This window comes from Echinops telfairi, unplaced genomic scaffold (genome assembly GCF_000313985.2).
Source record: "Echinops telfairi isolate 266 unplaced genomic scaffold, ASM31398v2 ScPeMD7_5;HRSCAF=22, whole genome shotgun sequence".
Classification (NCBI taxonomy): domain Eukaryota; kingdom Metazoa; phylum Chordata; class Mammalia; order Afrosoricida; family Tenrecidae; genus Echinops; species Echinops telfairi.
The window spans coordinates 33,823,658-33,845,236 of NW_022103901.1; the positions used below are offsets into that span (position 1 = coordinate 33,823,658).

The 21,579-nt window shown below is 58.6% G+C and overlaps 4 protein-coding genes across 8 annotated transcripts in view; 1 reads left to right on the forward strand and 3 right to left on the reverse strand.

Moving 5' to 3' along the window:
* Positions 1-584: 584 nt before the first annotated feature.
* On the reverse strand, positions 585-6,508 carry SEPTIN12 (septin 12). Of its 2 annotated transcripts, XM_004706232.2 has the most exons (9): positions 6,325-6,508; positions 5,818-5,943; positions 5,630-5,711; positions 4,557-4,694; positions 4,359-4,476; positions 4,176-4,271; positions 3,064-3,160; positions 997-1,048; positions 585-913 (listed from the first exon to the last, which is right to left on the reverse strand). In XM_004706232.2, the coding sequence occupies exons 1-9, from the start codon at positions 6,491-6,493 to the stop codon at positions 712-714; spliced, it is 1,080 nt and encodes a 359-aa protein (XP_004706289.1). In that variant the 5' UTR covers positions 6,494-6,508; the 3' UTR covers positions 585-711. The 2 variants fall into 2 exon arrangements, with proteins under 2 accessions (XP_004706289.1, XP_045141869.1); XM_045285934.1 differs by lacking the exon at positions 4,557-4,694 and having other exon boundaries at positions 6,325-6,493.
* A 4,746-nt stretch (positions 6,509-11,254) lies between these two features.
* Positions 11,255-12,116, forward strand: SMIM22 (small integral membrane protein 22). The gene is made up of 3 exons (XM_013005514.1): positions 11,255-11,390; positions 11,481-11,639; positions 12,094-12,116. Exons 1-3 carry the CDS (start codon positions 11,255-11,257, stop codon positions 12,114-12,116), a joined length of 318 nt encoding a protein of 105 aa, XP_012860968.1.
* Positions 12,067-17,563, reverse strand: ROGDI (rogdi atypical leucine zipper). 4 transcript variants are annotated; one of them, XM_045284700.1, is made up of 11 exons: positions 17,519-17,563; positions 17,372-17,443; positions 16,358-16,440; positions 16,206-16,260; positions 15,206-15,286; positions 14,425-14,520; positions 13,345-13,443; positions 13,001-13,114; positions 12,865-12,914; positions 12,662-12,685; positions 12,067-12,451 (listed from the first exon to the last, which is right to left on the reverse strand). In XM_045284700.1, the coding sequence occupies exons 1-11, from the start codon at positions 17,561-17,563 to the stop codon at positions 12,223-12,225; spliced, it is 948 nt and encodes a 315-aa protein (XP_045140635.1). In that variant the 3' UTR covers positions 12,067-12,222. The 4 variants fall into 4 exon arrangements, with proteins under 4 accessions (XP_045140635.1, XP_045140634.1, XP_004705902.1 ...); XM_045284699.1 differs by having other exon boundaries at positions 17,306-17,443; positions 17,519-17,556; XM_004705845.2 differs by having other exon boundaries at positions 12,319-12,451; positions 12,662-12,788.
* A 525-nt stretch (positions 17,564-18,088) lies between these two features.
* The window catches only part of GLYR1 (glyoxylate reductase 1 homolog), a 30,006-nt gene continuing 26,515 nt past the window's right edge, over positions 18,089-21,579 (reverse strand). The window contains exon 17 of the mRNA XM_004705847.2: positions 18,089-19,828. Within this exon, the coding sequence (XP_004705904.2) occupies positions 19,754-19,828 (75 nt within the window). The 3' untranslated portion in view covers positions 18,089-19,753. The remainder of the gene's footprint in view (positions 19,829-21,579) is intronic.

A 21,579-nucleotide genomic window follows, 5' to 3' on the forward strand; every position in this document is an offset into this window, starting at 1 on the left:
TACAGTTCCTCGTGGTGGTGATCCCCCAACCATAAAATTATTTTCGTTGCTACTTCATCACTGTAATTTTGCTACTGTTATAAAACAGGCGGCCCAGGTGAAAGGGTCATTCGACCCCCCCAAAGGGGTCATGACCCACAGGTTGAGAACCGCTGCTCTAACATGATCCCTTTGGAGCAGTTGGTGGGTGCAGCCGGGCACAATCCAGCTCTCATCTCAGAATCATGAAGGCGGACGAAGCTTGTAGTTTCATTCCAACACTTTCCTCCCACTCAGTCCAGGAGTTGGGATGTACGCAGTGTGACGCTAGGAAAACGAAGTCAGACACGAAACTTTCAGCCACTCCTTGGGAGAAAGATGGGGCTTTTTACTTCCATAAAGAGTTGCAGTTCTAGAAACCCACAGGGGCAGTTCTACCCTGTCCTGTAGGCTCACTGTCAGTCAGCAGCAACTCAGTGGCAGTGAGTTTTAGTTTGCATCAGGTTAAACCTGCTACACAAGTATTGAGAAGCAAGGCTGTCACTTTGGGGACTAAGATGCACATGGTGATCCAAGCCATGTATTTCCAACACTTTTATTTGAGAAAAGCTCAAAAGAAGCCATTTACCAAGTGCCATTGGTCTGCAAAGCACAGCTTTGCATGAGAAGCAATGTCCACCTTTAATAGAAGCTCTAGTACACAGGGAAGCGCAGGTATGGGGTGGGGAGTGCTCAGTCGTCATCTGAGTCTTCCTGGACTCTTCTATGGGCCTTGGAGGGCTTGTGCATGAGCAGGGGGCACCCGGAAGGTGCAGGGCTCAGGTTTACCCAGCCGGGCCCTCGGGGCAGTGAGTGGCTCTCATTGAGCCGGAGGACACGGTAATTCTCATAGTGCACGTTGTGGGTGATGTCCTTCAAGTCCTGCAGGTGGGAGCTGGGCGGGGGTGGGGTATTAGGTTAGCTGAGGCCTGGGCATCCCATGGAGTCCCCGCCAGCCCCCAGGCCTCGCACCCTCACCGGATGAGCAGGTCTCTCAGCAAGGGAAACTCACAATGGGCGATGTTCTCCACTGCAAGGCACGGACATTTGTTCAGCGTCTACTGTGTACTACAGAGCTACCAGGTCCCCACTGAGTGCTCCCCACCCCCCATGCCTCCCCCTTCATTCACTGGCAGAGGCGGTTCCAGGGCAGGGGCTGAAGCCCCGACTCCACCCATCACTCAGTACCATAATCATCCTTAGAAAAGAGCCTCCAGAGGCTGGGCTGAGGGCTTAAGGGCTGGACGGCTACTGAAGTCGGTCGTTGGGAGAAAAAGGAGGCTTTCTCCACCAGGAGTTACAGTCTTGGAAAACCCGCAGGGTCCTACAGGGGCACCTGGAGTTGGAATCCACATGACGGGGAGCTTTGGCATCATGAGAGGACCAGACCTCAGCGGGGGACCTCCCTGACTCCCTAAGGCAACTCCCTGTGTTATGAGGGGCTAAATCACCACACACACACACACACACATACCTGCCTTATGAGGGGCTAAATCACCACACACACACACACACACACACACACACACACACAGGCTGAATCACCACACACACACACACACCCTTCCCAGGGTGTGATATAAATCCTAACTGATGCCTGCGCCCTGGTAGTGCAGTGGGTAAGTGTTCGGCTGTCACCTGAACAGCTGAGGAGGTTGGAACTCACCATCGGCTCCGCTGGAGAAAGCTGCGACCCGCTCACCCCAAAAGATGGCAGCCTTGGGAACCCTGTGGGGCAGTTCTACCCTTGCCTATAGGGTCACTGGGAGCGGAAGTCAACTTCAGGGTTCCTGGGTCTTTATACCTGAGGTGCTGATCGCACTTGGCATGGGGTGTCTCTGTGTGTCAATGGGATGGAACTAGTGTTGGGTATGTGTGAGCTACGAAAGGGACAGAGGAAGGAAGAAGCAAGCAGGTATAGAGGAAGGCACATGCCACCTCACATGGAGACTGCCAAGGAGCTGATGCTGAGAGGAGACAAATGACCTTCCCTCTTGGTAGGGTGGAGGGAAGGTGAGGGAGAAGGATTACAAGGATCTACATACAACCTCATCCCTGGGGGACCGACAGCGGAGAAGTGGGTGAAGGGAGACATCAGATATTGTAAGATATGACAAAGTAATAATTTATAAATTATCAAGGGTTCATGGGGAAGGGGGGAGCGGGGAGGGAGGGGAAAATGAGGAACTGATACCAAGGACTCAAGTAGAAAGCAAGTGTTTTAAGAATGATGAGAGAAACAAATGTACAAAAGTGCTTGACACAATGGATGGATGGATTGTGGTAAGAGTTGTACGAGCCTCCAATAAAATGATTAAAAAAAAAAAAAGATCTTCCCTCCACCAGAGAAAGGGCTGCCAGAGAGAGAGGAGAGGAAGGGGGGAGAGAGAAGGAAGAAAAGAGGAGCGATGAGAAGGAGAAGTTGATACAAAAGAAGAAGGAAGAGGAGGGAGAGAACGAGGAGAGAAGACAGTGAGAGAGAGAGAGAGAGAGAGAGGACCTTCCCCTAGAGCTGGCTGCCAGCATCTCACATGTCCAGCCTCCTAAACTGTGAAAAAATAAACTTCTGTTTGTTAAAGCCCCCCCACACCCACACACACACACACTCCCACACACCCAGTAGAGCTGCATCTGTGATGGTGGCCCTCAGTAACTAAGACAGCCCCCACTTCATGTGCTGCTTCTCACCTGTCATTGCCTCCTCTTTTGGACACTGATGTCTCCCCACGCCCCACTGAATGGAAGCTCTCAGGGGGGTGAGGGGGGGCCCTGGTCTCCCTGTGTCCCTGGGAAGGGCCCAGAGGAGGCCCATGGTAAATTCTCATCTGATTCTGCAGTAGAGCCTTCCGGAGGGAGCTGGGCTCCCTGCATATGGCAAGTCTTCCTTCTGCTGAGCCGCCTCCACTTTACTGCGACGGTGGGGAGGGCCTGAGGGCCAGGGGACTTGCTGTCCTGTCTGTTGGCTCACCCACAACAGGCCCGCCCTGGAGCCTAGCCCCTTCTGACCCAGTCACACCTAAACCTTCTCTGTGGCCCCTTACTGACCTTCGACGATGCCCCACTTGGTCTTCCGGCCCAGGACACACCTCCCATTCACGATGTGCTCTCGGTCGGCCCCGACCACTGCGAACGGGATCCGATCCTGCAGGGGGTGGGAGATGTATAGGAGGTGGGCTACATTGGGGAGATGGCAGAGCAGGTAGGGGGTGGGAAAGGGGGCGGGAGAAGTGGTGGGCGCAGCCATTCAGGGGAGCAGCTGCTTCAGCTCAGCACCCTGCTGCTGAAGGTAGGTGGTTTGGTCCCACCCCGAGGCTCTGAGCAAGACAGACTGGCAAGCTGCTTCCGGCCCCAAAGCCCCGGGGGTTATCGGGCTGCGCACTTGACCGCTGCCCACTGAGATGACAGCCACGGAGGCCCCTGTGGAGCAGCTCTGCTCTGCCACGCGGGGTCACGAGGACTCTGAGCGTCAGCCAGCTGCAGAAATGCTACGGAAACATTTGTCTTTTTCTCTCGGAGAGCTGTGATGGAGGGTCTTGACCTAGCCTGCACCCACACCCCAAATCAAATGCAGGTCTGGGAGGCCACCTGTGTCTTGTACTCTGTGGGCTGGTCACGCGTGGGAGTCCGTTCTGACTCGTCTCCAGTTTGCAGCTGGCGAGTTAGGGAAGCTCGCTGCTCTCCAGGTGGTTGCGATTCATAGCGACCCTCCAGGGGCAGGGTTGAACTGCCCCTGTGGGTTTCCAAGACGGTCACTCTTTTCCCCACACAGTTTCATGGGCATATCATTCACACACTCTACAATTCAAGAGCTTAATCAGAAGAATTGTACAATCTGCACCACACTTTTAGGACATTTTACTCTTTCCTGGTCTCATTGTTATTAGCTCCCCATTTCCCCGCGCCCCCCTCCAGCACGGTAACTCTTTATGGGGAGTAGAAAGCCTCATCTTTCTCCTTTGGAGCGGATGGTGGTTTGAACTGCTGACCTTGCAGGTAGCAGCCCAACTTGTAATCACTGCACCATCAGGGCTCCTAGCTGGAGAGCCAGAACTGCTAGAAACACAAGAGTGCTTCCCGCTGTCCAAGGAGCTACGTCATTAGGTGGAAAGGACGGAAGGATGGTTCCATGGGAACTGGACCCTCGGCCACGGCCCTACCCGGATCTTGCTATTGAGAAGCTTGTCATTGATCTCCTCGTCAAAGCACTTCTGCGGGTACACGTCAATTCTGTGCATCTTCAGGTTGTGCTGGATCTGGGGGCGAAGCGACACTCAGGTGGCCTCAGCCCACTGGACACCCCCCTAGCTCACCTCCCCCCCACCCTAGGGCACCCTGCCCACCCTTTGCCTGAAGGCTTCTCGCTCCTCCAGGGTCAGGCTGTCGGCCCTGGCGATCACCGGCACGACGTTCACCGCCCTGCACAGCCGCTGCAGGAACTCAATGTCTAGGGGCCGCAGGCTGGTGGGTGTCAAGCGAGCATGTGAGAGAGGGGTGGTGCCAGGGCCCCCCTGGCCCGCCCCCAGCAGGCACCCCCTCACCAGTGCCCAGTGGGAGGCACAAAGTACACGCAGCAGTGCACTCGGGTGTCGGGGATGTGACGCTGCCGGGTAATGAGGATCTCCTCCTGAAGGTACCGCTCATACTGCTCGTTGATGTAGCCCAGGATGGGGTCCCAGCTGGGGGGCGGGAGGGGCCCTGGCCTCAGAGCCACGCCTGGGGTGCCATGCCTGCCTGTTCTCAACCTCTGTCCTGCTTGACCTCAAGGTCAAGCCGCAGTGAGGGAAACTGAGGCTCAGAGAGCTTGCAGCTTGTCCCAGCCTCAACACCTGGGAAGGAGCCCCGACAGGGCTCCTACATCCTCAGCCATGTAGGATGCGAACTCTGCTCTACTCCAGCTTACTGAGTAGGACTTCCAGTGTCAGCCTGCTGGGTACCCGTGTCAGCCTGCTGGGTACCTGTTGTCAGCCTGTTGTGTACCTGTTTTTAGCCTGCTGTTACTGGTATCAGCCTGCAGTGTACCCGTGTCAGGCTGCTGTGGACCACTGTCAGCCTGCTGAGTACCCTTTTCAGCCTGATGTGCACCCGAGTCAGTCTGCTGTGTACCCATATCAGCCCGCTCTGTACGTGTGTCAGCCCGTGGTGTAACTGTGTCAGCCTGCGGTGTAGTGTTCAGTAAACCCTCAATACAGGGCATTGGAGAGCCAGGAATTAGGGTCCTACAAGACAGCCAGGATTCCTGGTGGGGTCGCTTTCTCGGGGGGCCCTGGTGGCGTAATGGGTTATCCGTTGGGCTCTTAGTCACAAGGCCAGCAGTTCGAACCTACCAGCCATCCTGGGGGAGACGGATGAAGTTTATTTACCCCTGGAAAGATCTGCAGCCTCAGCATCCCACAGGGCTGTTCTACTGTCCCAAGGGGTGCTCTGAGCTGGATGGACTGGCTTGGTCTCTGTTCTTATTATCGAGGAATAGCTCAGTGCCCTTGTTACACAGGCAAGGAAACTGAGGCCCCAAGCTGCCACAGCTGGGAGGCTGCAGCGCTGGGGTGATTCCCAGAAGGTGGGTGGGCCATCGAGGCAGCAGGGGCTCAGCCCCCTCCCCTGGGGGACCCACCATTTGTCATTATTGATCTGGTCCCCGAAGCCGGGTGTGTCGGTCACTGTGAGCTTCAGTTTCACGCCCTTCTCCTCAATCACTGCAGGGGGAGAGGGTGGTGGGGCAGCGTGGGGGTGGGATGGGGGCACACTCCCCATGGGCCGCCAAAGGGGGAGGTTGGCCCGGGGCAGGGCAGGCACACTCACCATGGGTCACCGACTGCAGTTGCAGCGTCTGAGGTGTGGGCCCCCCCAGGCCCTGCGGGCTGGACTTCCACACCTTGGACTTGAACAGGGTGTTGACCATGGTGGACTTTCCCAGGCCGCTCTGCCCTGTGTGAGGACAGAGCCTCAGGAGGGTGGACACTGCGGGCCTTGCGCTCCAAAGGCTGGGTGACACTTCTGGGAGAGTCAGCTGCCTTCTAAGAGCAATCCAAGGATGGAGAAGCCCACCCCCCAAGTGCCCAGCTCTGGGCATCTCTGTGAGCCACACCCGCGAGTGTGGGCAGCTCTGTGTCGGCAGGTTCCACAGGCCCTTCTCTGAACCCCCTCGGCGGCCCCTTCCCAGAAGGCCTGCCTGCCTCTGACCATGACAGTCCTTTAACCTCGAGGTGCTTCCAGGGCTCCCCAAGACCTGTGAGGTGCTAGTATGGGGTCCCCTTAGAAGATGGAGTGGCTGAGGCGCTCTGCCCCATGGGCCCAGCCCACACTCACCCACCACCATGATGTTGAACTCAAACCCCATCTTCATGGCTTTGATCTTGAGCTGGTCCAGAACGGCCTCGATGCCCACGTAGCTGCTGAGCTTCTCACCACAGACCGGGCTCCTGGGGCTGGGGGGCCGCGAGGAGCAGGGGGACGGGGACCCTCTCATGGGGTCCATGGAGCCGAGGGGATGATAGCGCCTACCACCAAGTGGGGTGGCGAGAAGGGTCGTGTGGGTGGGTAACAGAAGGGGGAGGCCCTGACCCTGCAGGACTCATCCTGTCCCCGAGTCAGCACCAAGCCCTTGGACCTGTGGGTGCTGGTGAGCGGTACCTGCAGAGAGCTGCTTTTGTGAGGGAAACTGGCCCTCACCCTGAGACACACTGACGCCAGAGGTCTGCCCCTTTGGTCCTGCTTCCACACCCCCCACCCCCAGCCAGGCTAGAGGCTCCCAGGTCAGGCTATTTCTCCTCTCCATCGCTCCTCCCCACTAGCAGAGGGAGTCTGGCCAGGCCTTGAGTGGGAGGGGAGTTACAGAGAGGACCATAGAGTACAGGGGTGGGGAGGGGGAGGGTCATGGGAGGCAGCTCCTATCCCAGCAGGGCACTTGGGGAGGGGGCTCAGGAGGAGTGGCTTCCTGACCTTCACTCTGACCCCTCCACCCAGGGACACAGGACAGAGATGAGGACTCAGATGGCAGGAGCCCAAAGGGAATAGCAGCAGACTTGGGGGGGGGGGCGGGGAGCAGAGGAGCTGGCCTCCTAGGGAGGTGGGACCGAGGCTGGCAATAGAGCGCAGAGGGGCTGGGGTGGGGGGCTGAGAGTGGGCTGGGCGTGGCGGGCGAACCGCAAAGAGCAGCAAACTCCATGCGCACCTGGTGGCCTGGGTCCCCTGGGAGCTGGTTGGAGCTGCTGCTGTCCAGGCAGGCCCTGGTGTAGTCCAGCAGGGGGCAAGAGGTGACAGTTATAACCGAAGAATCTGAGCTCCGCCCCTTCCTATGACCCCCACCTGAGGGTTCCTGTGCCCAATGAGGGGAGGGAAGGCAGGGTGTGTGACCTTGGGCCTGCCTCTCACAACCTTGTCATGGGTGATAGAAGAGCCCCTATTTAGGGGCAAGGACCCCAGGACTCCCTCCCTGGTCACGGGGGCCTGGCCTGGCTCAGGGCCAGAACGAGGCTCGTGTTCTTTGGCCTGTGCTGTTGTTACCAGAGGGTTTAAAATGATAAAACCCCACATCAAGCTCACCGCCACTGAGCTGGGATTTTGACCCTTGCTGCTCACGTAAGAGAAGTCCAGGCGTCCAGTGCACCTTCCAAATTCAAAAGCTAACCTTGCTGACTCACAGCGACCCCATAGGACAGGGCAGACATGGTCTCTGAGCTGTGATTCTTTACAGGAGCAGAAAGCCTCACTTTCTCCCAAGGAGCGGCTGGTGGTTTCGAACAGCCCAACAGCCTAACCATGACCCCCCGGTCCCGCACATTGGCAGTTGCAGACACAGTCCCCTGGTTAGCTTGCTCTGCTTCCTGTAGATGGCGCTTTCAGCCCTCCTGATTGTCTCCACCACGTTCTGTCCTAGCCCACAGCAACCCTGTGTGCCACAGAGCAAACCCCCTCACAGCGCTGGATGTTGGAGCCTGTTGTCATGGCCACTGTGTCCGTCCGTCTCTGCGAGGGCCTCCAGCAAGTGTGAGGTCCTGCTCCCAGGGACAGCCAGGACAGCCTTCTGCCAGGACAGCCCTCTGCCGGCACGGCAATTCAACTTGAAGACACTTCACAAGACTGTTGTTTCCGGGCAAGCATTGCGGGCTGAGCAAATCCTCTGCCCCAGGGACCATGAGGTCTTGTTCTAGAAAGGGCTTGTGGTCACTGTTCATCATTTGGAGGTGGCTCTGGCCCACAGAGGGACACGGTGCCTGGCTGTGCACGGTCCGCATCATGGCCGGCATGCCTGTCCTCGAGGGCAGCGACTGTGTCTGTAGTGCCTTCCATCCCAGTGGCTTATCTCTGAGCGTAATCCAAATGCCAATCTCCCTACCGTTGACTCAAAGCCAACTCCCAGCAGTCCTCCAGGGCACAGAGAATGGCCTCCCCTGTGGGTTTCCCAGAGTGTAACTCTGTATGGGAGTAGAAAGCCTCCTCTTTCTCCAACAGAGTGGCTGGTGGTTTCGAACTGCTGACCCTGTGGATGGCAGCCCAACGTGTAACCGCTAAGCCCCCAGGGCTCTTAGGTGAGCATTGCAGGATTCTGAAGACTCAGAGGGAGGCCACCTCCGTAGGAACTGATCCAAGCCCACGATCACCAAGCGGATTCTGATTCATAACCATAGGGATCGCACAGCTTCGCAGAAGATTCCTCGTGGTTGCTGGTGGTGTTGTTGTCAGGCGCTGTTGAGTCAGCTCTGACCTGGCGTACGTCGTCGCCCTGCGCCAGGCTGACAATTGTCCCCGTGCCCGAGCCTGTTGTTGCGGTCACTGTCAATCCATCTGTGTGTTCTTTACCTTTCTCCCTGCTCCTCCCTTCTCCAGGGACTGGTTTCTCCTAACAGGTCCCTGGTGGTTGTGGTTAAAGTGCTTGGCTGCTGACAGGTTGACGGTTCTAAGGTAGCTGCAGGCTCTTTGGGAGAAAGATGAGGCTGTCTGCTTCCGTAAAAATGACTGTCTTGGGACAGTGGGACCACTTCTCTTCGGTCCTGTAGGGTCATGATGACCTGGCAGCAATAGGGCTGGGTTTTTCGCTTCCATCCTGCCCTGTAGTGTTGCTATGGGTCGGTGAGTTTATTTTCGGGGAGGTATTGTGCTTTTCAAGAAGCCCTGGGGAAGCTGTGGGTATGCATTGGGCTGTTAATGGCAATGTCCACCCTTTGAGCCCAGCAGCTGCTTCTCAGGAGGAGGAAGCCTTCAGTTCCCATAAAGAAAGCCACAAGGGCAGCTTTAGCCTGTCCTTTTGGGTCGCTGTGAGTTGGCATCGACCCCAATGGGGGTCTGTGGTGGGGTTCAGGCACTGTGAAAGCACTTATGTCTGAGATTTTCTAATTCTCATGCCAACCCCAGGAGGTGGGTGCTGTGAATAAACCCCCTCCACAGACAGAAAATGGAGACAGAGAGGGGTGTCAAGGGCTGGGCTAGGGTCTGGGGCCAGATGGCTGATCCACCCTCGCCACTCCTGGCCCCTGGCTCCTATTGCTGCTCTGGGGGGTCTGGGTGGGACAAGGAAACGAATCCCCCCCAAGACAGTCCAGAGGGCATATAGCCCAGCAGGCCCATTCTAGATCACGGATCCCGTAGAATGGAAAGATTAGCTCCACAGCCACGTGTTCACGGCAGCGATTGGGTCCAAGGTTTGCAATGGTGGCCTTGGTTTTTCCAGCTGCCAGATGGTTCTGAGGGAGAAGGCCGGCGATGGATGGACACCCAGCAGCAGGGTCAGAGCCTTGCAGAAGTGACCGGCAGCTTCTTCCCTGATAAACCACACAGCACACCAAGAGGCCATTTCTGCAACTCCAAGCCATCCTCTAGGGCTGGGCACAGCCTCGGGCCCCTGGTAGGGCTCACGAAGGCCTATCCCTGAACCTGTCTGCCCCAGAGATGTCGAGGTTGAGGTCAGGAGCTGCAGGCCTCAAGTTCTGGGCCAGAGTTCACACGAGGGGTGATCACCACCCCTGGGAAGGGCTGAAGTCGAGAGTCAGGCCTGCGCGCTCCTAGTGCAATGCAGGAACATCCTGGCTGCCCAAAGAGCCGCAACCTCCAAACCAACCACTGTCCTCTGGGCCAGAGCAAAGCACCCTCTGGAAGCCCTGGTGGCATAGTGGGTTATGTGTTGGGCTGCTAACCTTAAGGTCAGTGGTTTGAAACCAGCAGTGGCTCTGTGGAAGAAGACGAAGCTTTCACTCCCATAGTTAGTCTCAGAAACACAGGGGTAGGTAGTTCGCTGAGTCAGGAGGAAGCCCAGACTTAGTCTGAGGAGCCCACAGAGGCAGTGTTACCCTGTCATACAGGATCTCTGGGAGTTGGCTGTGCTGCAGGGTTTCCAATTTCCAAGCCAATCAGGGCCCCACCTTTCTCCTGGGGAGAGGGAGGTGCCACGTGTGTTCATACCTCTTACCTTGAGGTTATGGCCAAGTGCTTAACCACAGTGCCACCACCAGAGGTCCTTCAAGGAACCATCCAAAACTCCCAGCCACGGAGCAGTTCTGATGGACAGTCACCCTACAGGGCAGGGTAGCGAGGTCCCTTCGAATTTCTGAGGCTGTCAACCTTGCCAACTGAAGTCAGTGGACTTGAACTACTGACCTTGTGGTTAGCACCCCAGTATGTGCCCAGGACCCCTTGAAGGCACCCCAGGAGCATGCAAACAAATTGTATACCCTGGCGTTCTCAGTTGGCTGAGTGTCCCCTGGGTATTCTGGGATATAGAGACAAGCCAAGATCCCCCAGGATGAACAAACTGACCGCCAGCGATAGCCGCCTCACGGGAGGGAACTTCACACCTGTTGGGCTCAGAGGGTAGCTCTGGGCCCCACTCCCTTGAGCTCTGCTAGCACCTGGCTGTCCCTTGGGGAGGGCGGGGCTGGTTGCCAAGGTAGGCCTCTGGTGGCAGAGGATCCGGAAGCAGGAAGCATTGTTTTCAGGAGCTGCCTGGCTGGCGGGGGGGAGTCAGTCTCTGTGGCAGGTGAGGTGGTCTGAGGTTGGGCAGCAGGGAGGGGGTGCTGCTCAGAGCTGGATCGTGGGCTGGACTGGAGGGGAGGCTGGACCTGAGCTGGGAGGGAGCGGGTATGTACCAGCAGCAGGCGCTGGGCATGGGGCCCAACAGAATCCAGGGCGGAAGTAGGTCCTGTCTTGGGCCTGGCAGTGGCAGTGTAGCCAGCCCCAAGGAGCTCCGGGTTCTGAGGTGGCTCTGCTGGGGGGTGGGGCAGTGGTGCCCAGGACACGCGCGGTGATGGCCCCATCGGCTGAGGGCCTGGGGCGGGAGCTGGAGGCCGCAGCGCAAGAGGTGCTAGGAAAGCTGCAGAGCCGGGAGCTCTTCCAGTCGTCGTGGGACACAGCCGCCTTTGTTGTCTTCCTCACCTTCGTCGGTGAGTGTGGCCGCCCCTCCGGCCCCCACACATCCCAGCCCGGTCCCAGGCAGTGCAGGGACACGTCTGGACATCTGTCTTCGTCCCCAGGCACGGTGCTGTTCCTGCTGCTGCTCGTGGTCATCCACTGCTGCTGCTGCAGCTGCTGCGGCGGTTCCCCCAGGTCCCACAAGGTGAGCCCACTGGCCTCCCTGTGCCTGGGCATTGAGCATGGCACAGGAGTTCGGGTGCTGGCCCTCCTTCGCTTATGTATGACCAGGCCCCCTCTTTTGTGTCCCACAGCGGAGCCCCAAGGGGGTGGACAACTTGGCTCTGGAGCCTTAACATCGGAGTCCCGCCAGCAGCCCCTTCCTCACTGCCTGGGCCTGAGGGGCTGTTTCCAGTGCTACTGCCTGGTCCCTGTGCACCTTTAGCCAACACAGATGTGTGTGTGGTGTGACACCGGAGCTGAAAGACCTGAAGGGACCACTGAGCTCCTGGAAGACAGGGTGGGGCTGGCTGGTCTCAAACTCAGGGCCCTGGGTTCCCATTATCACTCCTTGGTGCGGGGAAGCCTGCTGGTTTGGGCCGTGTGCTCGGGTGGGTCTGGGGAATCCAGGTCTTGCAGTTAGATGCTTTGGTGGGAAGTGCAGGGGTCCCTGATCCCATCCACCCAGACAGACAGAGTCTCTCCAGGTAAAGTCCAATGCTCTTTATTTCTCAGGGGTCATGGGCATCGACGTGTAGCCAGGCCACCTGTCCAGCTCAGCCCCCTAGCCCTGTGGCTGGAGGACAGCCACCTTGGGCCCTGGGGATAGCTCAGCAGGAAAAGGAAAAGGAGAGCTGGCCAGCCTCACCCTGGCTCCAAAGGTCCCTGTGGAGGGCAGGGCTTGGAATGTGGGCCTCCTGACCCCTCCAGGGCGGGGGCAAAGGGGAATAAATAGTGGGCAGTGCCCTGGCTCCTGGTTTCAGTGGCGCACGGGGCTGAGGGGTGGATGGTTGGATCTGGGTGCAGTGGAGCAGGCTCCCAGGCATTCTGCTCAGAAGGGTCTGCAGCTCCCGTAGCTGGAGAAGACCGCAATCTGGGGGTGGGTAGTTATTAGGGGGTTCAGCAGGGTCTGCCAAGGGCAGTGTGTGTGTGTGTGTGTGTGTGTGTGTGTGTGTGTGTGTGTGTTGTGTGTGCAGTATTGTTAGCAATGCCAGGGTCCGCCTACTGAGATTTGAGGCCCTTTGGAGGTAGCATGGGAGCTCCTGGAACTGCCCCCCCATCCCCATCATGGCTGCCCGCCCACCTTGTCCTTGAGCTGCTGGCAGAGCTGCAGGGACACGGTGAAGAAGACCAGCGCGTCATTAAGCCATGGGATCACACAGTCCACCTTGTGCACGTGGTTGACCTCCAAGCGCTGTGAGCCCCACTCACTGTAGGGGCATGAAGCTCCTGAAGGTGGGCCTGGCCCCCGGCCAGCCCCGCTCCGGGACCTACCCACATACTTACAACATAGCCCCCGGGCTGTGCAACACGGCACCTCCAGCTGGGCGGAAGTTCTAGGCAGAGGAGCAGCAGCCGTCAGGCCTGCCCACTGGGGTGGGTGGGGCCACGGGCAGGGCCGGGGCAGGTGTGGGGCCCTCACCTTGGTGGAGGTGGGAGGTAGGGGGTGTAGCTGGTAGACTGTCAGGCAAAGTTTGTTGAGGTTGATATAGACGTTCACCAGCAGGTCTGCGGGCAGGGCAGGGGCAAACATGCGCTGTGGAGGCGGAGGGGGGAGGGGGGGTAGTCAGTGGGCAGCTGGCCAGGCAGCCCAGCCCGCAGCAGTGGCTCCTCCTGGTAAGCGGGGCGGGGCCCAGGTGTCAGATATTTGGGGGTACACAGGAGGGAAGCCAAGGACTCCACCTCAGAAAACCACATGTGACCACAAAAACTGGGGGGTCCTGCAGGGCTGTGTGGCCCTCCCGGAGTTGGTGCCCCGCTCCTGACCGTGAGGCCGCTGGCCGAGATCTCGGGCAGGGTGAGCGTGGCCGGGGTGGTGAGCCGGTTCCGTGCTCGAGTCAGCTGCAGCATCACCGCGTCCATCAGCTGGGGGAAGGAGGGGGTCACACTGCGGTGGACAGCCAGCTCTGTTCACTCCCCACTTCCTGAGGGAGCTTCTGGTCGAAGCCCTGCTCAGGCCGACCCTGCCCTGGGTGTCCCTGGTCCCCAAGCGAGGTCTGACCCTGTAACGAGCTGCATCCTAAACATTCTCCCAGGCCACCCTCCCACCCCCTCCATGGCGGATTGTTCAGGATGCAGCTTGTTGGGCTCTAGCTGGGTAGGGATTGTGGACCACCTGCTGAGGTCCTAGTGCACGGGACCCTGCATACTGTCCCCAGGGAACTAGGTCCCAGGATTAGGTGCTTTGGGGTGGGGGTGAAACGAACACAGGTGTTCTGAAGAAGGGCCCCCAGCCAGCCTGGGTCAAGGGTGCTGGGAGGGCTTCTTAGAGGTGGCTTTGGGGTGGCTGGGTCCTCTCATGGCGGGCAGCTCGCTTTCACAGGCGAGGACGCTGCGGCTGAAGCCACCCATCTAGGGCCTGGGGAGCCATCTGGCTGCTGCCCTGGGTGCCCTGTGCTCTGGGCACCTGAAGCGCTGGGTGGAGAACCTAGCGGAGCCTTCCTACCTTCTCAGGGAATCACAGTTTTGGAGGGGACCTTAGTCCACTGGCTCCATCCTCCTATGAGGAGGCTGGGGCCCAGAGAGGGTCAGTGACCACCCCCTGAGGGGACAGAGCCGGTCAGGGCACCTGCTCTCAGCCACCCTACTGGCCCGAGGCTGCTCCTCTTCTAACAGCCGCACGCGCTAGCTCTAGCTGCCTCTCCTTTACCGGTGAGGACACGGGGCCCAGGGTGGCCGAGGGAGTGGCCATGCAGCTCGGAGCTGAGGTTCGGGGCTGGAGCCTCGTTTCTGAGTCTGGGCAGGGAAACACCACGCTACACTGTACACACATGCGCCTTTTGAGGGGTGACAGAGCAACTTGCTGGCGGGCCTGTCTGGGAAAGCCCACCTCTGCCGGCCGCTCACCTTAAGGACCTCGGCACCCGTCTTGAACTGGTAGCTTTCCTCCCGGTTGGTGAGGAGGTAAATGGCTTGGCTCACGTGGTTCCGGGCATCCTGGATCTGAAGCAGTGGCCCACATAGCTACCTGGGTTGGGCATTGGCAAGGAGGGACTGGGGTGCCAGGCTCAGGGCAGGCCCCTCGGAATGTGGGGGCCTTAGTGTGGCCCAATGCTCCCCATTTTGAGGGGCTGTTCTCCTTGGAAGGGTTCGGCCTGCCTGGCTCACTCCACAGCTGTGGGTCTAGCACCCTCCCAGGGAGCTGGGGAGCAGGGGCAGGCAGCAGCCTCGCCCCTGCCCACGTGCAGTTTACCTGCCGAAGCCAGAGGCATGTAACCAACTCGGTAACAAACAAGTCTGAGGAACTGGGGTGGAGGGCTCTCTCTAGATCAGGGGTCAGAGGTATCCCAATTGGGCGACATGACCCAAGAAAACGTGACAACAGGAGCTGGAGACTCCCATAGACTAAGCCCACGAGGTGGAGCTTGAGGCCAGTGAAGGGCTTAGAGTGCTCCCTTGGAGATGCCGAGTAGCACGGGAGGCCCTGGAGCTCTGGGCAGAAGAGTGGCTCTCTGAGGAGTGCTACAAGTGAGCACCGTGCCTCTGTGCCCTGGGGAGAGGGTTTGGATCCCTGACAGGTAACCCCTTGGCTGCCCGGAAGGCTCAGCTCTGGGGCTATGTTGCCAGGAACAGCTTCCTAGGCTGTGGCCAAAGCTGCCCCGATGCCCCCTCTTCCCTGGCCCTGCACCTGCTGCAGCTTCCACTGCTTGTCCTCCCGGAAGGCAAAGTGCAGCAGCTGGTTGTTCCGGGGCATCTTCAGGTTCACGTCCTGCTCGACAAGAGTGGGGGTCAGCCTCCCTCCATCCCTTGCTGGGCCACCCTGAGCCCTGGGGCTGGGCGTGGAAGTAGGCTGTATGTGGTGGCGCAGTTCTTAGCTCCCCCCAACCCCAACAAGGGTCGCCTAACTTGGGCCATTTGGAGGGTGAAGGGGGTGGTTGGGGCACTAGGAACGAAGACCCCAGAGAAGGCCTGAGGGGAGACGGGAGAGTGGCAGAGAAAGGGAAGGGTGGGTGAAAGAGGAAGGTGGCCTCAGCTGGGAGAAGGTGGCGACTGTGGTCAAACGGGTACAGTTACTAAAGGTTGAATGTTGCAGGCTAGCGAGGGGCCTCTTTAGCATGGTGCAGGCGCCAGCCTGGTTCCCGGATGTTGGGCCAGACCCCTATACCGAGTGTGAATATTGCCCTAGGCTGTCAGGTGCAGTGAGATTACCGAGGCCCAGGGCCCTGTCCAGCGCCAACTCCTCCCACCTCTCACTGCCACTAGACAAGGCTGACTCACAGCGATCCTACAGGACAGAGTAGAACTGCCTTGGGGTTTTTCAAGAATGTGATTCTTTCTGGGAGCAGAGTGGTGGGGTGCTAACAGCTGACCTTGTGGTTAGCAGGCCAATGGATCACCCACTGTGCCACCAGGGCTCCTCAGAGCTACACTGAACCCAAACTAGACTCACTGCCATCGAATGCATGCCAACTGATAGGGACCCTCTAGGACTGAGTACAACTGCCCCTGGGTTTCTAAGACTGTAACTCTTTACAGGAGAAGAAAGTCTTGCCTTTCTCCCAAGGAGCGGCTGGCGCTTTTGAATCACAGACCTTGTGATCTGCAGCCCAACAGTAGGGTTGAAATACATGAGAGACCCCCATGGCCTTCCCAGCTGGTAGAGGGGAAGGGGTTGGGTGGGGACTTACCGCCTGGCTCAATGCATCCCCTTGAAGAGTTAGCACGCCCTTCACCTGGTCGGAGCTGCAACAGATAGGGGTCACGGTGACACCTGCTCCTGCGCCCCCTCCCACCAGGGTCCTCCAGGAGCCCACAGTCCCGCCCTGCGGCCTGGGCTCACCCACTGCTGCCCAGGATAAAGTTCTCTTGCTTGGCTGGTCCCTCGGTGCCTGTGCTGGACAGCGTGAAGCGGAGAGAGGCCTCCTGCAGAGCAGAGGGGGCAGGGCAGGGTGAGAGTTCATTAAGAACCCTTCCCTAAGGGAGCACCTACTGTGTGCCCAATCATGGAACCGCTGGAGGGAGCTTGGGATATTGTAATGAACTCACTGCCATGGAGTTGATGCCGACTTGTTGGTATCACAGGGCAGGGTAGAACTGGCCTGTGGATTTCTGGGGCTGTAACCCATAATGGGAATGGAAAGCCCTGTCTTTCTCTCGGAGAGTGGCTAGTGGTTTTGAACTGCTAAAAAGGTTAGCAGCCCAACGCCCAACAGGAACCAGGGCTCCTTGGGGATACTGTAACAGTAACTAGCAATTCTGGCTCAGCAGGACCTGCCTCATTTATCTGCACAACAGCCCAGGGGCAGACGTCTCCGGTTTGTGCTCTTTGCAAATGAGCAGACAGAGCCCCAGGGATTGGGCTACCGGCTGAGGTCACACTACTGCCTGCAGGCGGAGAGCCTCCAGTGCTGGAATTAAAAGTCACCTCTTCAACGAAGCTGTGCCCCAACACACGTGGCCTCTGCTGGTGGATTTCCTTCACTGGGCTTGGCAGCCCCTGTACTGTCTACTGCCCACAGAGTTTGATAGGCTGTAATTTTCGCAGCGGGTTAAGGGCTAGGCTGTTGACCGCAAGCTGGCCGCCTGGAACTCACCAGCCGCTCCGAGGAAGAAAGCCTGTCCCAAAGGGAGGCTGTCTGTTCCCATAAAGACTCACAGTCTCGGAAACCCACCGGGGCAGTTCCACTCTGTCCATAGGGTCGCTATGTGGGCAGGGTGCTAGTTTTTCCGGGCGCAGATCGACAGCCCTTTCTCCCTCAGAACCGCAGAATGGGTTAGAACGGCCCACCTTTTGGGTGCGCACCGCGCGCGTTGGCCCGGGCTCCGCGCCAGCTGGAGGCCCCGCAGGCGTTACCTTGAGGATGTCCTGGAGCTGCCGGAGCACGGCGTGCACCTCGTCGTGCAGAAGCCAGCGGAACTCCTCCTCCTGGAGGGAGAGGACGCGCTCAGCGGCAGGACAAGGGGCGCGGGCCCCCGGCCCCGGGCCCCGGCCGCGCCTCACCAGCACCGCGCGCTCCGCCGCTGTCGCCGCCATCGCCGTCGCCATCGCCGCCCGCCGCCGAACGCCGGAGCTGGACCGCCGCCGCAGGCCCCGCCCTCTGCCTGGCCGTTGGTTGGTCCGGCAAGCTCAGGCCCAGCCCCCAGGCGGTCTCCCGGCCGGCGATTGGCCGGGGCCTCTCGGACCGTCCGGTTCACGAGACCTGCGGGCACTCGGAGCGAGGCTGACGAGTGAGCGCCTAGGGCTTTCCGTCGGCAGCTACGCGACCCCAGCTCCGGCCTGTTTGTCTGGGACGCCGCCGGCTTCGTATTTGCGTCCGTGGTGGGCTGGACGCCCCCGGCCGCTTGTCCCGCCTCTCCCCCGTTCTGATAAGGGCGCTCCGCTTCACCCGCACCCAGCGATTGGCCAACGGCGGAACGCTTACGTTTCGCCGCACCTGGCGATTGGCCCTTGAAGCGCTCGGCCACTGGCCGGGGCGGAGCCCGAGTACCGCCCCCGGGTCACGCGCGCCGGCTTCCCGCACCAGGTCCCTCCGCCTCCCCGGCAGACCCGCGCCCTGACACTGCACAGCTGTTACCAAGAAATGTTTTATTTTCTTGCAGTAGCTTTTGTTAATTGCACAAAATCGTTTTTCTTCAATTTAAACATCACACAATCCTATTCTGAAAGACAAGTGTTCATTAAAAACAGAGCAAAAATAAAAATTCACAACCTCAATTACCAAGATTTGTCATTTAAGGGAGGGTGAAAGGAAAAAGCGTGGGAGTGGGAGAGGGGCTTTTCTTACAAGCTTTTCGACATGTCACATTTTCTCCTTAAAAAGGGAAGGGTTTCAAAACAAAGGTGAAATAGCTTAAACAGAAATAGTCATAAAAAGGAACTTTACAGAATTTCCAACATTAAGACAACATTGACCAACCAGTTTTATTACAGCATTTCCCTCTGCCCCCCATCCCCCACCCCAGTGTGTCGGGCCAGGCCTAAAACAGGTTGCCTCCGGTTGGAAAAGGGTTCAAACCCAGTGAAATTACAAAGGATGCCCTAACCCCCAGATGCACCACCCCTACCCCCATGGCCTCAGGTCATCCCACCAGTGAAATATGGGCCAGGGTTGTAGGGGCAGGGCCCCACATATACATATATATATAGTTACATATCTCCCTATAAATGCTGATCTCCTGCCAACGGTGACTTTGGGGAAGCCCACCAGGCAAAGCAGAGGACCGGGCACCCTTAAACAAAGACTTCTTGTTCTGAGACTCTCCAGGCCTGCTCTGGTCCCGTCCAAGGGGACCTCCAGGGGGCTGAGCTGGCCTTCCAGGAGGCTCGGTTCTTCCTTGAGCTCCAGAGGACCCCAGAGCCCGAGATGTTGGCTGGAGGAAGATACTGGGTCTTGTCCCAAGGAATGGCTGGTCAGGCTGGGTCTGGGCCAAAGCTGGGACAGAAAGCCTGTCCCTGGAGGAGGGGTGGCAGCATGCGGGAAGTGTGCAGAGAAGGGCCAGGTCAGAGGGTTCTCCAGCTGCAGTGGCAGTTTGTATACTCCTCCCCCTCAGTGACCCTCAGGCCTCTGCTCCCAAAGGCTGGACTGCAGTGCATACATTCAGCTTGGCAAGGACCACACTGGTGAGCGTGGACTCCAGCTAGGGCCAGGCCAGGGCCTTGGGGAGGGTGGCACTCACCAGGCTCCGCTGGCCTCTAGTCATGCACTCACAAAGGCTTTGACCCAGAAGAGGTGCACACCCAGGGCTTCCACAGCAGCGTCCTCACCAGCTGGACCGCTGGGGTGGATGGTCCCATGGGACCTGTACTCTGGATGCTCACTGGCCTGTCTGGGACCACTGCCTCTCCCAGCAAGGGTCTTGGAGTAGGTGTGGGGGATGGATGAGGACTCCAGCCTCCTCCTCCTGGAGAACTGAGAGGCACCTGCCAGCTCTCACTTAGGACTCTTGGTCCCCGGCTGGAAGGGGCAGAGTACAGTTTCTATCCTGGGCCCAGAGGCTCTGTGCGTGCACATGTGTGTATGTGCGCACGTGCCCACGTGTGTATGAGAGAGACCATTGAGTCCAGTGTTCAGCACCCAGCTCCAGAGCTTTCCCATAAACCACGGTGGCTATCAGCCTGCTTTCCTGGGCCTCCAGGGGAGCAGGTCTGTGAGCTGCAGGGTGGCCAGTCTCAGAGTCTGTAGAAAAGGGAATGGAGATAGGTTGGGGCAGGGGGGCGGTCCGGGGCGCTGGCAGCTTAGTGTATGTAGGCTCGGTAGACGGCAGACATGTCGTTGTCCGACTGGTCCAGGGCCTTGGCCCGCTTGTACACCTGGAGGACAGGAACTGGGTATCAGCTCTGGGCCTGGAGCAGACCCAGACGAGGACCCTGGCTCCCAGCATTGTCTGTAACAAGGAGCTCCCCCTCACCGCCCCCTCAATCACACAGGAATGTGTGCCCATGGACTGTCAGCATGTGGTGATAGCAATGCCCTCACCTCTTGGGCCTTCTCTGCCCCCTCCCAGGGACCTATAGCTCTAGTCTCGGGCGGGTCTGTTCTTTCTAAATCGGGTTTCTCACTAAGTGTCTGTGCCTATGTTGTGCCAGCTTCCCATAGCAGGGAAGGACAGCAAGCCAGCATGGCCCCAGAAGCCAGAGGGGACCTGGTGCTTAGCATTCAGCTGTGGCACAGAGTGGCTGTGCAGTAGGGCCTTCTGCTCATGCGTCTCTGTTCTCAACAGCGGCAAGTGGGGCCACAACTCAGGCTCTGGTGTCAATACTGGAAGGGCCTAGTGCCCTCAGTCACCTGATCTGCAGGCTCTCTCTGCAATCCGATTGGGCCTGAAGGGGTGGGGGAGGTGGAGAGTCAGCCAAGGCCCTCCTTCTCTGGAGCCCAGATCCCACCACTGGCCTGAGGTCAGCAGCTCCAGGGCCACACAAGAGCTGAGGGGAGGTCTGCTTGACCGGGCTTGGAGTCCTGAAGGAGGCCAGGACTGGGGTGGGGGAGTGAAAGCGGCTGTTCTCAGAGACTCTGCTGACTCTCCCCCAGTGCACCGAGAGGACAGGATGTGACTTTGGGGACTCGCTGTAACAAGAAGGCCAGGGCAGCATAGAGGCCCCCTCAGCCAAGCCTGCTGCCACCGCAGTGGGTTCCATGGCTGGGTTGGTCTGAAGACAGGCTGGCCTACCCAGGCACAGCAGCTCGTCTGTGGCCACTAGTGGTGGAGGGCAGGGTGGACCCTAGAGAGGGGTCCAACTCTCTGGTGGGCTCTGGAGCCACACTTGCAGCCTGACCAGAACCAAGTCCAAGCAGGTGAACTCTTCATGGAACTGGCCAGCATCGAGAGCCGTCAGTGACATGGTCCAAGACGTCTCCCTAAAGAACTTGGTCCATGGACACCCAGCAAAGGGGGACTCTATGTTCACATAGCAACAAAGGCTCACCACCGAGGAGACCAAGATAGCAGGCTTAGGGAACAAAGACTTAAAGGCAACGAACACTCCGGACTTGAGGCCGCACAGGAAAGTACGCTCACAATGAAGGAAGAGAGGCATCTCCTCGGTATGCTAACACACGCACGCACGCATGCAGACACAACCTGCAGAGGCATCAATCTCTTCCTTAGAGCAGTTCTCAGCTCACGACATGCCGAGCCCCCAAGAAACATGGTACAACCTGCAGACCTTTGGGCTGCCGCCATTGAGGGGCATAACTGTGTTCTAGCAGCGTAAGGCCACAATTCACGGAGCCTTGTCTATCTCCCCACCCCCCGCCCCCCATCACAAAATGTACTGGGACGGAGGCTGAGAGGCGTCTGTCCTCACTGTCAGCTGACTGAAGCGTCATGGCCACACACTGTCACCTGCAGAGCTCCCACTGGCACAGTAGTACACAGACCCAGCTGAAAATCATCCCAACTACCCAAAAGGAGCCAAGATGGGGGAGAGAGTTATAGGAGCAGACAAGCAGCAGGAATCTGGAGCAACCGCAACTCCCATGCAGCCACATCAGTGACAACAAAGGGACCAGAGACCAGTCACCCATGAACCTAAGAGATCATCAAATTTCTTAAGAAACCCCA